General features: G+C 33.3%; 1 protein-coding gene across 3 annotated transcripts in view; it reads left to right on the top strand.

Moving 5' to 3' along the window:
• The window catches only part of ITGB3BP (integrin subunit beta 3 binding protein), a 41,083-nt gene that overhangs the window by 4,920 nt on the left and 22,112 nt on the right, over positions 1 to 14,051 (top strand). For all 3 annotated transcript variants that reach the window (XM_019731515.3, XM_019731525.3, XM_019731504.3), the window contains exon 2: positions 3,962 to 4,004. In XM_019731515.3, coding sequence (XP_019587074.3) covers positions 3,962 to 4,004 — 43 coding nt within the window. The remainder of the gene's footprint in view (positions 1 to 3,961; positions 4,005 to 14,051) is intronic.

The following is a 14,051-nucleotide window of genomic DNA, read 5'->3' as shown; positions in this document are numbered from 1 at the left end:
CTAATTCTTTATTAATCTTTCAATAAAGAAGCTTTTGATGCCATCAGATGTTGCCCAATAACTGGTTAAGGTTTTGACCAGTTTGGTCAAGAAGAATAACAGAGGTTTAATCATTTATGTGCTTTCATATGGTGACCATATTTTTTATGCAGTGATGTTCCCACTCACCCATTCTGTGATAGTAAATTATTGTGTAACAGTTACGAATGTTGAACATAAAAGAGCGTAGGCTTGAATGAAAGAATGCAAAGAGGACATAGGAGATTCTTCTCCCTTTTTTGCTCGTTCCTATGCATAGAATGGGGGAAAATCATTTTCGATATCTCAGTTTATACCTAAGGAGTGAACTTGGCCATTGCCTTCATCAAAGGATTTCTAAATATCTCATAAGTATACTCACTAATTCTAAACGCTCTTGTGAAATTGTGACTGGCAATATTACCATCTCCATTATAGTGAGGAGTAAATGGAAGCACTGCCGTGCTAAGTGATATTTTTATTTTCTATTCAGAAATTTCCTACTAGTTTATAGGCCAGTTTTAACTTGAGGAAGCTTAGTGAGATTATGTGATTTGCCCAACCATAAGGAAAGAATTTGGCATAGCATCAAGGCTCCCTGAGTCTTACCTGCGTCACTAAGTTTATCTTCCTCCCTCCACACACACTCTTACCCTCAGCTCAGCTATTCAAAATTATATTTAATCCAATGTTTTAGAAGTCTTGTAAGAGAACCTCAACTCATGTAATTTCATGAGTTTTTGAGGTGTCGTTCCTGGTTTTTAATTAGGAATCAAATGATAGTTCACCTTTTTTTAAATAATTTCTTTTGTGTTAAAATATATGTAACATAAAATTTACCATTTTAACTATTTTTAAGTGTACAGTTCTGTGGCATTACGTACATTCACTTTGTTGTACGAGATCACCATTGTTCATGTCCAGAACTTTCTCTTTTTCATCTTGCAAAACTGAACCTTTGTGCCCATTAAACAGTAACTCCCTATTCACCCCTTCCATCCCCTGGCAACCACCATTCTATTTTTGTCATTATGAATTTGACTACTTTACCTCATTGAGTAGAATCATCTCGTATTTGTCCTTTTGTGATTGGCTTGTTTTACTTAGCATAATGTCTTCAAGGTTCGTCTGTGTTGTAGCATGTGTTGGGATTTCGTTTCGTTTTAAGGCTGCATAATATTCCATTGTATGTGTGTATATGTGCGCATGTGTGTATACCACATTTTGTTTATTTATTCATCTGTTGATGGCTACTTCCACTTTTTGCCTATTGTGAATAATACCGCTGTGAACATGGGTGTACAAATATCTGTTCATGTCCCTGTTTTCCAGAAGTGGAATTGCTGGATTATATGGTATTTCTGTGTTTAATTTTTTTGAGGAACTGCCCAACTGTTTTACACAGCAGCTATACCAGTTTTCATTCCCACCAGCAGTGCACAAGAGTTCCAGTTTCTCCACATGCTGGCCAACACTTATTTTCTGTTTTTTTGATAGTAGCCACCCTAATGGTTGTAAAGTGGTATCTAATTGTAGTTCTGATTTGAATTCCCTTAATATTAGTGCTGCTCTTAATATTAGTGATGTTGAGCATCTTTTCATGTGTTTATTGGCCGTTTGCATGTCTTTGGAGAAATTTCTATTTGAGTTCTTTGCCTATTTTTAAGGGCCCAATGTTTGTAAACCAAGGTAGTAACCACAGGAGCTGCTTATGATTTTATGGAACTACCAGGGATATATCACTTTTAATTGCTAACTAGTACTGGTAGCAAGTGAATAAATACTTTAGGAAAATATCCCAGGTATCTAATCAAGTTCTGCCTGTTCTTCCTTTAGAATATGTTTTGTCCATCTCTTCCTCTCTCTTCCTGTTAACGTCCTCCTAATCTGCTTGACATCATCTCATGCTTGTATTGCAGTTGTACCTGAGTAAAGTGAGTTTAAAAAAAAAAAGGTAAAAGCATATAGTAGGTGCTCAATGGGCCCAGTTCTAATAGAATGGTAAAAATAGATGGTCATAAATTCCTCTAGTAGGTTTTTGCTCTTTATTACCTCTTCTTTAGCCTCTCCCTCAATTCAACCAAGAGTTATTATGCACAGGACCTGAGATCTAAGCTTCTCTTACTTAAGCTGTGTGACAGTAGACAAGTCACACCAACTCATCCCTACTGGGTAAACTAAGTGATTTCTTAGATTTCTCCTAATCTAGTGTATTAAAATTTTTTATGATTCTTGTAAATGTTAGCTTTTGGTTATTAGATGCCTGAATTATCTGAAAACCACATTTCCCATAATACATCATGTGTTTAGAGTCTCACTAAACGGTTAAACTGGGAGGTAACAGTCTAACTCTGCTTACTTTCTTGTTTATTTTTACATATTTCCTTGGGCTTCTTAGATCAACCTAGGACCTAAACTGGAAACCTTTAAGTCTGACATTTGTTTTTTTTTCTCTAGGAATTAGCTATCAATAATAAAGCAAAAATATTTTGAACAGTTAGTAACAGGGTAGCGCTTGTTTCCTTCTGAAAGGTCATATAGCATCTTAACAGCATTTGAATGAAAACAAAGGATACAAAAATACCATACTGTGTACTTTTAGTTTTTGATTTCTACTTTTAGAGTTTTTAAAAATGCCAAAACATCTTACACATCTAAATAGGGTAATATATATCCATAGCTAAATATAAATACTTTGGGGGGATTTATTGTCATTTTTATGTGTTCATACCTCTATTCTTTTATTGCCTCATTGAGAATTCACATTAAATTTATTTCAAGTGGACTTCTAAAAGATAAAACTAATTCTTTAAATCGGTTTAATTAATCTCAAGAAATAATGTGATAGGCTAATGTAGACATAATAGCAAAATTAACTGAAACCTTTTTAGATAGATTAAATTTTTGTATTTAATATTTACTGCTCGGTAATTTTTATAAATTATATATCTGTTTCACTTTTTTCTTACTCCTGTTACTGTGTGAAAGTCAATATTCAGTTTTTATGAATAGTCATTTCTAGGATGTTTAAGTTTTGTTTGTTTTCTATACCACAACCTTTATAATACATTTTTTTCTTTTTTTTTTTTACCTAATGCTCAAATTCTCTAATATTTTAAATAACAATTTCTGTTTCTCGGGGATCGAGAAAGTACTTTTAAATGCTGTATTTGTCACTGGGAAAACTAGTTTTAATTTATATTGACCTTTTTCTCCTTTGAGCATTTAGTCTGCATTCAATAAAATGTTGATGACTGCTCTTTAGAAGACAGCTCTATGAAATAAAGTATTATAAATATTCAGCTTTCCTTTCTAAGCATTGTCACCAACAGCTGGGCATCCAGTTTAGCAGAACAGATTTTTCACAGAGAGAGCCTGGCATGTTCCTGAATCAGTTTAGTGAAGGAGACAAAAAATAGTTTCATATGGATTGGGGACTTATAAAGACATAGAGCATCTGTTCCTCGGTTAAGTCATAGTCTGGTAGCACTGAATCATGTTTAAAGCTAGAATAATGTGCAAAACTTTTTTCACCTTGCTCCTCATACCTTTAATACTTAGTGCATTATTTGTGCAAATAATATACTTTCAACATCTCCACTAAAGGTATGTAAATGATTTTGTTCTGATGTATAATTTACCATTAGTGGTATTTTAAAACACACAAATAGAGTAATTTTTATGAAGATCATTTTATATGACTTTAATGATTGAATTGTGTGATAGTGCACATATATAAAACCACATATGCATAAAAAGATCCGCTTAAATATTTATTATTCCATCTTGAAATGTGCTCTTTTTAAAAAGCAGCTTTCTTCATATGATATTCTACTGTACTTGGAGAAAGTACTTAGAATCTTTGTTTATATATATTACTCTTGAATATTTGGCTACTTAAAGCATATCAAATCTAAGACTTCTCAAAATGTTTTGTTTGCAGTGTTAGAAGATCACTGAAATTGGATGGTCTGTCAGAAGCAAATGTAAGTATTTGCTTATGAGTTTGTAACTGCATAATAAGATTGTGATCTTAATATTTTTAACAGCTGATTTACCATACTAACTACAAAAATAATTGTGACATAATTGTGATTGGTACACCATTTTCTGCATATATTTTTGTGAATCTAATGTATGGAAGTCTTTGGCCAGTTTGAGGTTTTCATTTAAGAGGCAAATTATTTAGAAACCTTAATGAAATAATTTAGAAATTAATTCTCTATTTGTAGAAAATAATATTCTGCCACTTAAATGCACAAGAAACAATATGGGACAATGGCAGTGCTTTAGTCTGCATTCTGTAATCTGCTAAATTGAAATAAAAGCATTAACAGCATTTTTATATCAAAAACGTAATTACCTTCCCTCAGCTATGCTGACATGATTAAACAATAAAATACTAACACTAATAAATTTCACCATGGTTGTCACAATAAAAATAAAATTGTACTGTTGCTGTTACTTTTTTGTAAATCTAGTCATAGCACATTCCCAATGCCAGCATATCATGACATATGTTAGTTTATTATCTTTTCATACCAATATGGATCTAGATACAAACACTAATACTGAGATACTTATGGCCTCAGTAATCTTAAGTGCAAGTAAATTGGTGAGAAAGTAAATTAAAACAAGTAGCTAGTCAATAAGTAAGCTCCTACAAAATCCCATACGAGAATGCCATTTCAAGAAATGATTTTATATGGAGTTCTTTTTTGGAAGACTCACCGGTATTTAACAATTTACCATTTTAAAAACTTCCTAGGTGCTTTTTAAAAAAATTTAAACAAAGGTGGCAAAATACTGCAATGCTACTAAAAAAATCATTAGCAGTGTAATTAGCAATTTAGAGTACCATTATCCAACTTGTTCTACACAGAATGCAGCTGTGACGGTAATTCTGCATCTGTTTCTTTGGTCAAAATGGTATTTTGGTAGATGAGTAGTCCAGCTTGAAATGAAATAGTGTTCTTTCCTGCCCTCAAACTGTTCTTTGGGAGGTGGTAACATTATTTGAATGGAAAAGAATGGCCATGTAGGAATTCATCCTCTTCGTGAAGTACAGTTGTCATCATGGCAGACTTTCTATCCTTTCTTTTCTTTTCTTTTTTTTTTTTTTTTTTGCAGTTTAGGCTGTGTCAAGCTAGCCAGTGCCACAGCTAATATCCTGTATTAGATAAATACATTGTTATGTTTGGCCCAATTCTGTACCTTTAAACCAATTGGCTTAGCTTGGTACCACATGGCCACCACCTGCTAAACTGCAGTTCTCAGCATCCTAGCCTGGGCCTTCAACATTTCTATTTTCTGATCTATTTCTGGTGTTTTCAGCCTTTGTTTTCTGTCTCATCATGTTTGCAGTTCTATATTCACATCTTAGATCTGACAGCTTTTGCGCTGGTGCTAAGTCTAGGCTTCTCTCCTCAGCTACATTTATACTTCCTTCTACTGCAGTGACAACTTAGCCCTGAAGCAGCCAGGCTCCTAAGAATCGACCCCCATGCCAGTGATCCCATTGAGACTTGCTTAGCCCAGGCAAAGGAAAATCAGACATTCAAAAGATACAGCTATATTTCTAAGAGTACCTAATTGCTATGAAGCTACAGAGGAACTAGTAGTAACTATCTGGTCATTTTGCCTTACCAGTATGATGCTGAAGGAAGAAGACTTTGGTGTCCAAGGAAAGAGGATGGCTTTCATATGCCAGTTGGTTGAACTGGAGCCTGTTCATCCTAATCTGCTATTTCCTCTCTCAGAGACATTGAACTCCCATATCCCCATGTTCCCAATACAGCTATAGACCTTCATGGAGACTAACCCTCCAGGATGTTAGGGCAAGTCTGCAAAAGTCGTTTTTTTATGATTCTCCTATTGGGAGAAGCAGAGATATGGATCATCTCCTGTGACCTTCCTTTAATATATGGAATGTACACTGCAAGTACCACCACTTGCTGAACCTTCCAAATTGTTGGGGGTTAGTAAGGAATGATGAAGGTTTCAATTTATCATCAACTACAGTATTTGGGCTACTCAAGTTATTGCCCTCCAAACACTGTTTCTTGGTGAATTTTCAGGAGCAGAGATGATTTATTACAAACTGCTGCCAATAGCAGTCCAGATGAATGTATTATAGGGACAATTGGCAACCTGGTCATAAACCTAGCCAGCTTGACCCAATCTCTTTCAAGCCATCTCAGAGAAGGAATGAAAGAAGCAGAAGCTACAGATGGGAAGGGAAGGAGCACAGTTCCTACTAAGGCAAACTCAACAGGCATGCTGCTAGAAAGAATTGCAGTTAGGGTTTTGGGGGAGGTGCGCTGATTTGGACGTAGGTTACTCCATTACTATCAGTAGGACATTTCTAAGTCTGATTATTTCCATGGCCTAAGCTTGTCTTAATCTCTCTGAGACACAGCTTCTGGCCATTAGGAAATTTTATAGCTCACACTCAGCAGGTTTACTTACTAATCTGGCTCAAAGCTACTCCTTTTTTCTCTCCCTCCCTCAGTCTCCTTCCCTTCTTCCTTACCTTTTTCTTATGGAAATTTTCAAACATATAGAAAAGCAGAGAAAATAATACCTCCACATTGTCATCACCCAGCTTCAACAATTACTCACATTTTGCTTCATTTATTTATGTATATATCTGCACATATATTTGTATATATATGTACAGTCAAGCACCACATAACAACGAACGTTTCTGTCAACAACGGGCCTTATATACAATGGTGGTTCCATAAGATTATAATGGAGCTGAGAAATCCTTATCACCTAGTGATACTGTAGCCATCATAGCACAATACATTACTCCTGTGTATGTGGTGATGCTGGTGTAAACAAACCTGCTCTGCACATACCATTGTGTACAGTACATAATCCATAGTAATAAATGGCTATGTTACTGGTTTATTTACTATTATCGATATTTTAAAAGACTGTACTCTTTCTACTTATGAAAAAAATTGCTGTAAGAGTATGCCATGTTACGCCAGCAGCAGCCTCATACGTCTTGTGTTTACCTTGTCTCTTGATTGCACAATTTTTTTTCTTGCATTTGATTTGATCTCATGTTGTTTTGTGCAGTAATGTGCTGTACAGGCTTGTAGCCTAGTAGCAGTAGACTATACCATGTCACCTAGGTGTGTAGTAGGCTCGACCATATAGTTTTGTGTAAATACGCTCTATCATATTTGCCCAAAGACAATCACCTAACAACGCATTTCTCAGAACGTATCCCCATCATTAAGTGGCACATACTCTGTGTGTCTGTTTGTCTATATTTTTCCAGGAATATTTTATAAGTCCCAGACATGTCATTTCATCAGAGTATTCTTTAGTACGTATATGGATTTCTGATAGGTAATTTTTTCTTTCATAAAGACAGTGCCATTATCAGACCTTGCAAAATTAACAGTGATTTCTTGATAATACCTTTCACCCAGTTTATATTCCTATTTCCATGGTTGTTTCAAAATGTCCTTTTATAGTTGGCATATTAAAAACAGGATCCCAATGAGGTTTACACATTGTGATGGTTCTTAGCTATCTTGTCTTTTTAAATCTTTTTAAATTTCACTATTTTTTTTCGTAGTTTATTTTTTTTAAAAAACTGGGACATTTGCTCTATAAGCATCTTCCACATTCTGGGTTTGGTTGATTATTTTCTTGTGGTATCCTTTAAATGATTTGCCTATTCTTATTTCCTATAAAACTGTTAGTTAAAGCTGGAGGATTAGAAAAGCTTTAAAACTGTTAGTTAAAGCTGGATTAGATTCTGGTTTGAATTTTTTATAAGAATGCCTCATGGATAGTCTGTAGTTTCTACTGCATCACCTATAGAAGCACACCAAGTGGCCTGGTTACTGATTATTGGCCTCAGGTGTTATCCTCCTGATTCCTCCATAATAAAATTCCCTATTAGTCTTTCCCCTAATGGTTTTTAGAATTCATTTATGTTTATTTCGTAGATCCCTTATTTCACTACAGTTATAAAATAGTGATTTCTTTTTTTCTCCATTTGATTATGAAGAATTTCAAACATAGAGACAAAGATAACATGTTGCCATTACCCAGCTTCAGTAATTATCAACACAAGGTTAATCTTATTTCATTTATACTCCCACATGTACTTCAGTACCCCCATACTACATTGTTTTGAAACAGATCTCAAACATTAGCCATATCATCCATAAATATTTCAATAGTTATTTCTAAAAGATATTTTTTAAAAATATAATGGTATGATCATATCTCTCAAAATTAACAGTTAATTCTTTAATCATCAATGGACAATCTTTGTTCACATTCTGCAATGCTTCATATACTTTTTCACAGTTGTTTGTTCTCTTTTCTCAACTATAGGATGTTTTTTGAGATATAATTTCTATAACAAAAAATTAATCATTTTAAAGTGTATACCAGGGTTTTTAGTATACACACTAGGTTGTGCAACTCTCACCACTATCTTAATTCCAGAACATATTCAACACCCCAGAGAGAAACCCCATAGCTATTAGCAGTTAGTCCCAATTTCCTCATCCCCTGTAAGTACTAATTATACCCCTAGGAGTGAAATTGCTGGGTCATATCTTTAACTTTTTGAGAAACTTGCAAACTCTTTTCTACAGTGACTGTGCAAACTCTTTTCTAAGTTCTCCAAATTCTCATCACTTGTTTTTATCTGACTTTGACTCTAGCCATCCTGCTGAGTGTGAAGTGGTATCTCACTGTAGTTTTAATTTCCATTTTCTTCATGATGCTGAGCATCTTTTCATGTGCTTATTGGCTATCTATATATTTTCTTTGGAGAAATATCAATTCAAATCTTTTGCCCATTTTTTAATTGGGTTATATGTCTTTTTAATGTTAAGTTGTAAGAATTCTTTATGCATTCTTAATACTATACCCTTATCAGATGTATGATTTGCAAATATTTTCACTAGTTCTGTGGGTTATCTTTTCACTTTCTTGATAGTGTCCTTTGATTCACAAGTTTTAAATTTTGATGAAATACAGTTTATTTTTCCTTTGCTTGTACTTTGGGGGATTCTAGCTTAAACTGTTGCTAAATGCATGATAATGCAAATTTTTACTGTGTTTCTTTCTAAGAGTTATATAGTTTTGGCTCTTATATTTAGGTCAAAGACCTAATTGAACTAAATTTTGTACATAGTTTGAGAATAGAAGTCCAGATTCACTTATTTTTCCATGTATATATTCAGTTGTCCTGGTACTATTTGTTGAAAGCTCCTGTTTTCCGCATTGAATAACCTTGGCACCCTTGTTGATAATCAGTTGACTATAATTATAATATATGGACTCTCAGATCTGTTCTTTTAGTCTATATATCTGTCTTTATGCCACTACCACATTATCTTAATTACTGTACGTTTTCAAAGTAAACAAAATGTTCTAACTACTGTAAATTTGAAATCTGGGAGTGTGAGTTCTCCAATTTCTTTTTTTTCAAGATTGCTTCTGCTGTTCTGTATCCTGTGCAATTCCATATGAATTTGAGGATCACCTTATCAATTTCTGAAAAACAGGCATTTGGAATTTTGATAGGGATTCCACTGAATCTGCAGATTAATTTGGGGAATTTGCCATCTTCACATTAGTAATTCTTCCAAACCATGAAAATATAATGTATCTCTATTTATTTTTATTGTCTTTGTGTGTTTTTTTAACAATGTTTTGTAGATTTCAGTATACAAGTCTTATACTCTTTTGGTTAAATTTATTCCTAAATATTTTCTTTTTGATGTTAATGTAAATGTTTTTGTAATTTCACTTTAGATTGGTCATTGCTAGTATATAAAAATGTAACTAATTCTTTTATATTGAGCATATATTGCACAACTTCAATGAACTCAGTAACTCTAATTTTTTTCACAGATTATTTAGGGTATTCTATACATCAGATCATGTCATCTGCAAATATAGGCCGTTTTACTTCCTTCTTTCCAATCAGGTGCCTTTTTTTTTCTTCTTATTGCCCTGGCTAAAACCTCCAGAACATTGTTCAGTAGAAGTAGCAAGAATAAACATCATTGTCTTGTTCCTGATCTGACTGGAAAAGTATCCAGTCTTTACCAGTAATGTTAGCTGTGGGTTTTTGCTAGATGCCCTTTATCAGACTGAGAAAGTTCCCTCTTACTCCTAATTTGTTGAGTATTTTTATCATAAAAGGATGTTGGATTTTTGCCAAATGCTTTTTTTGCATCTACTGAGATGATCATGTGTGTTTTTCTTCATTCTCTTAATACTATGTATTACATTGATTGGGTTTATATGTTGAACCAACCTTGCATTCACCGGATAAATCCCACTTGGTCATAATGTATAATCCTCTTTATTTTCCTTTTGTTTTGGTTTGCCAATATGTTGAGGATTTCCACATATATATTCATAAAGGATACAGGTCTGTACTTTTTTGTGTGATTTATTTATCTAGTCCTGGTATCGGAATAATGCTGGCCTCCTAGTATGAGTTAGGAAGTGTTCCCTATTTTTTTTTAGAGAGTTTGAGAAGGATTGGTGTCAATTCTTCTTTAAAGATTGGTAGAATTCACCAGTGAAGCCTCTGGTCCTGGCTTTTCTTTGTTAAAATGTTTTTGACTATTGATCTAATCTCTTTTCTTGCTATTAATGTATTCTGATTTTCCATTCCTTATACTATCATAGGTATAAATAAGATAAAAGCCAAAAGCATAAAGCTTCTGGAAAGAAACATATCTTTCAGACCTTAAACAAAATTTCATACAACACAAAACTACTAACCAGAGTAAGTTGATACATTAGACTTTATCAAAATCAGAAATTTCTGCTCCTTAAAGACACCATTAAGATAACAATTGGGCAAGCCATGGATTGAGAAGAAGTATTTGTCGTGCATATCTCTGACAAAAGACATGTATAAACAACAACAAAAAGATTGCAATAAAAATGTACAAACTTAAACAGACATTTCACAAAAATATTTAAATGGATAATTAGAACATGAAAAAGTGTTCATCATTAATCATTGGAAATACAAATTAAAACCACAATCGGATACTATTTCCACCCACTAGAATAGCTAAATAACAACCAAACAGATGGCTTTTTTAAAAAAAAAACACTAGAATGACTAAAACAACACTAGGTTGGTGAGGATGTAGATGGAGCACACCTAAGACTCATTTATTGATGGGAATTTAAAATGATGCAAGCACTTTGGAGAACTGTTTAGCTTTTATTTTATATCTAGAAAATAAATCTATATCCATCCTATAACTTAGCAGTTTCATTCCTAGCTTTCGCAAAGAAATAAAATAGTATATCCACAAAAAGACATGTACAAGAATGTTCTTAGTAATTTAATTCATAATAATAAGTGAACTTAATTTATAATAAGTGAATAATTTCCAAACTGAAAATACCCCAAATGTCCTTCGAGGAGAGTAGAAAGACAAACTGTGGTATATTTATACAGAGGAATAGTACTCAACAATTTAAAAAACACATTACTACCACATGCAACAGCATAGAGGATCTCAGAAACATGTTGAACAAAAGAAGCCAAATACACAAAAGTTACATACTTAATTTATGTAAAGTTCAAGAATAGGCAAAACTGTCTGTGGTTATAGGAATTAGAGACTGGCTGCCTCTGGGCTGGAAATTGGGTACACAGGGTACAATGGAACTTTCTAGGATGATTGAAATGTTCTATGTCTTGGGTGGTAGTTGCATCAGTGTATACAATTGTCAACTCATGAAGCCCAACACGTAAGATCTGTGCATTTTATTGTATGTAAATCATGCTTCAATAAACAGAAATATATTTGAGGTGGAATTCACTTTGTAGTTTGAAACATGAGGATATATGAAGGAATGATGGGAAACAACCATGAAAATATTTCATTAAAAACTTTCAATAAAAACTTCTTATTTCATTAAAAAGATTACAGTGGAAGAGAATAACAGAATAGCAATATCATTAATATTAAAATTAGTATTTTAGTTTCTTAAAATATTGAACAATGAGCACAAATCAAAACACTAGTGTATCAACTTTTTAGCCAATTTTTAAAGTTTTTCCTGTTAAAATTTTTTTATCAAAGTAACACTTATATATCGTGAAATTCACAGATCTTTAGTGTACAACTCAGTGAGTTTTAACAGATGCATACTCCTGTGTATCAAACACCCAATCAAGAAATAGAACATTTCTATCACCACAGATCTAATATATTGCTTACATTCTTTTCCTGCTGTCCCTTTAAGATCACTGAATGAAAAATGCTTTTGTTTTCCATAATTATCATTAAAAACAACCACAAAAACCCCAACATTATTAGGACCATTAAGGATAATTGTTGCAGCTGATCAGAAGTTAGTACTAGGTATCTAGGACTCTTCTAGGAACTCTAGGCCCATATTATGAAAAGTTTCTGAGACAGCTAATTCTGGGGGTGCCAAAAAAATGTATATAAGTAGACACTTTGGTCAAGGTTGCTCAAGCAGTAGATTGCCGTAATCAGAAGTGTCTGGACGCTGATGGTAACCACTTTGAGCACCTCTTGTAATTGCAGAAGTCAAACATGACTTGTATTCATCTTTTGTTGTCGGTATATATTGAGTATTACAACTTTAATACAGTTTACCTTTCTTAAAATGGGTATACATTTTTTTTGGCACCCTCTGAATCTAGGATTTTCTCATGTAAATTCCATAATTAGTACTAATAATTAATATCTTAGGTGAGATATTCTAATAACCTAATTAGCCAGTATAAGTTTATAAAAAATTCTGTCCCTTTGACTGACTTAAGTTTTCTTTTGTTTCTGGTTGTCCAAATACCTATAGTACCTGTGTTTTAAATATTTCAGTGATAGCATAGGCTAGTAGTTCATAATAATAGCAGATCCTTTATATCTCATATTTAATACTGAAAGAACCTTTAGTTAGTACTTTCTAGACTGTTTATAATAGGTAAAAAATCAATAAATTCAGGCATCTTTTTGGTAGAATATGCTTTAAACAAAGTGACGGAGCAAGCTACAATTTGTGAAAGATATTGAAGGAGAATGTCATATATATTTGAAATTATAAGGAGAAGATTCATTTCTTTTTTTTTAGGCAGAAAAATCAATTCCCAAACCTTAGTTTCGCTAATGTACAAGGTTTGACCTCCTTACAAAAAGTATAGTGGCATTTGGGCTGATCATAGAATTTTTTTTAGTAGTGGTAGTGAATATCTATAAGGAGTCAGTCAGTAAATGTTACAAGCAGTTGTAAATTATTAGAGAAGTAGCTGTGATTTATCTGATTTCTGTTTTCTTACATTTTGTTTACATCCTGAATTCTTTCCCTTCTCTCCCCAAATCTATTCTCATTTTCTTCCTCTTTTTCTAAAGCATTTGGTAGGTAGCACTCATCACTGCTGAATGGAAAGAATGCCAGACTTCTCAAGTAGTAGCTCAGTCTTCTCTCAAATCCGTCTTCTTAACTCTTCCCGTTGTGGGAGATTAATCAGTAGGCCAAGTCCTTCCACATTTGGGGGATGGCAGAACGGAAATATTTAGATGGATTCTACGGTCACTTTTGAGCATCTTCAAGGTTTAAAAGTTAGAAGATCTTCTTAAAACTTTGATGGGCAGGGAAATCTTAGAGAAATAAGATTATGCCTTTGTATATATTAGTAGACAGATATTATGATAAAAATGTTATTTACTGAGGAATATTTAGTGGGATAGTAGGTTTTCTTTTTCCCTCTATGTATGATAATTGTAGACAAACTTTTCCTTTTAACCAACACAGATGACCAAACAAAAGAAATCAAAAGAGAAGCCTCAGTATTTTTAAGGTGAGGGAAGAAAAAAATGCACAGACACCCACACTCGTGCACACACAAAGACTTATTTTATGAAAGCTAGAAAATTGTTTTCAAGGAGAAATGTATGATCTACAGTTACAATGTTTAGATATTTGGCAATTGGAAAAAATAATTTTTTGGTGAAAATAGGAAAACAGATTGACATAAA

This window comes from Rhinolophus sinicus, chromosome 14 (genome assembly GCF_057876585.1).
Source record: "Rhinolophus sinicus isolate RSI-liver-muscle chromosome 14, RSI-T2T, whole genome shotgun sequence".
NCBI classification, from domain to species: domain Eukaryota; kingdom Metazoa; phylum Chordata; class Mammalia; order Chiroptera; family Rhinolophidae; genus Rhinolophus; species Rhinolophus sinicus.
The sequence above is the reverse complement of the archived record's forward strand: the minus strand, read 5'-3'. Positions and strand labels throughout refer to the sequence as shown.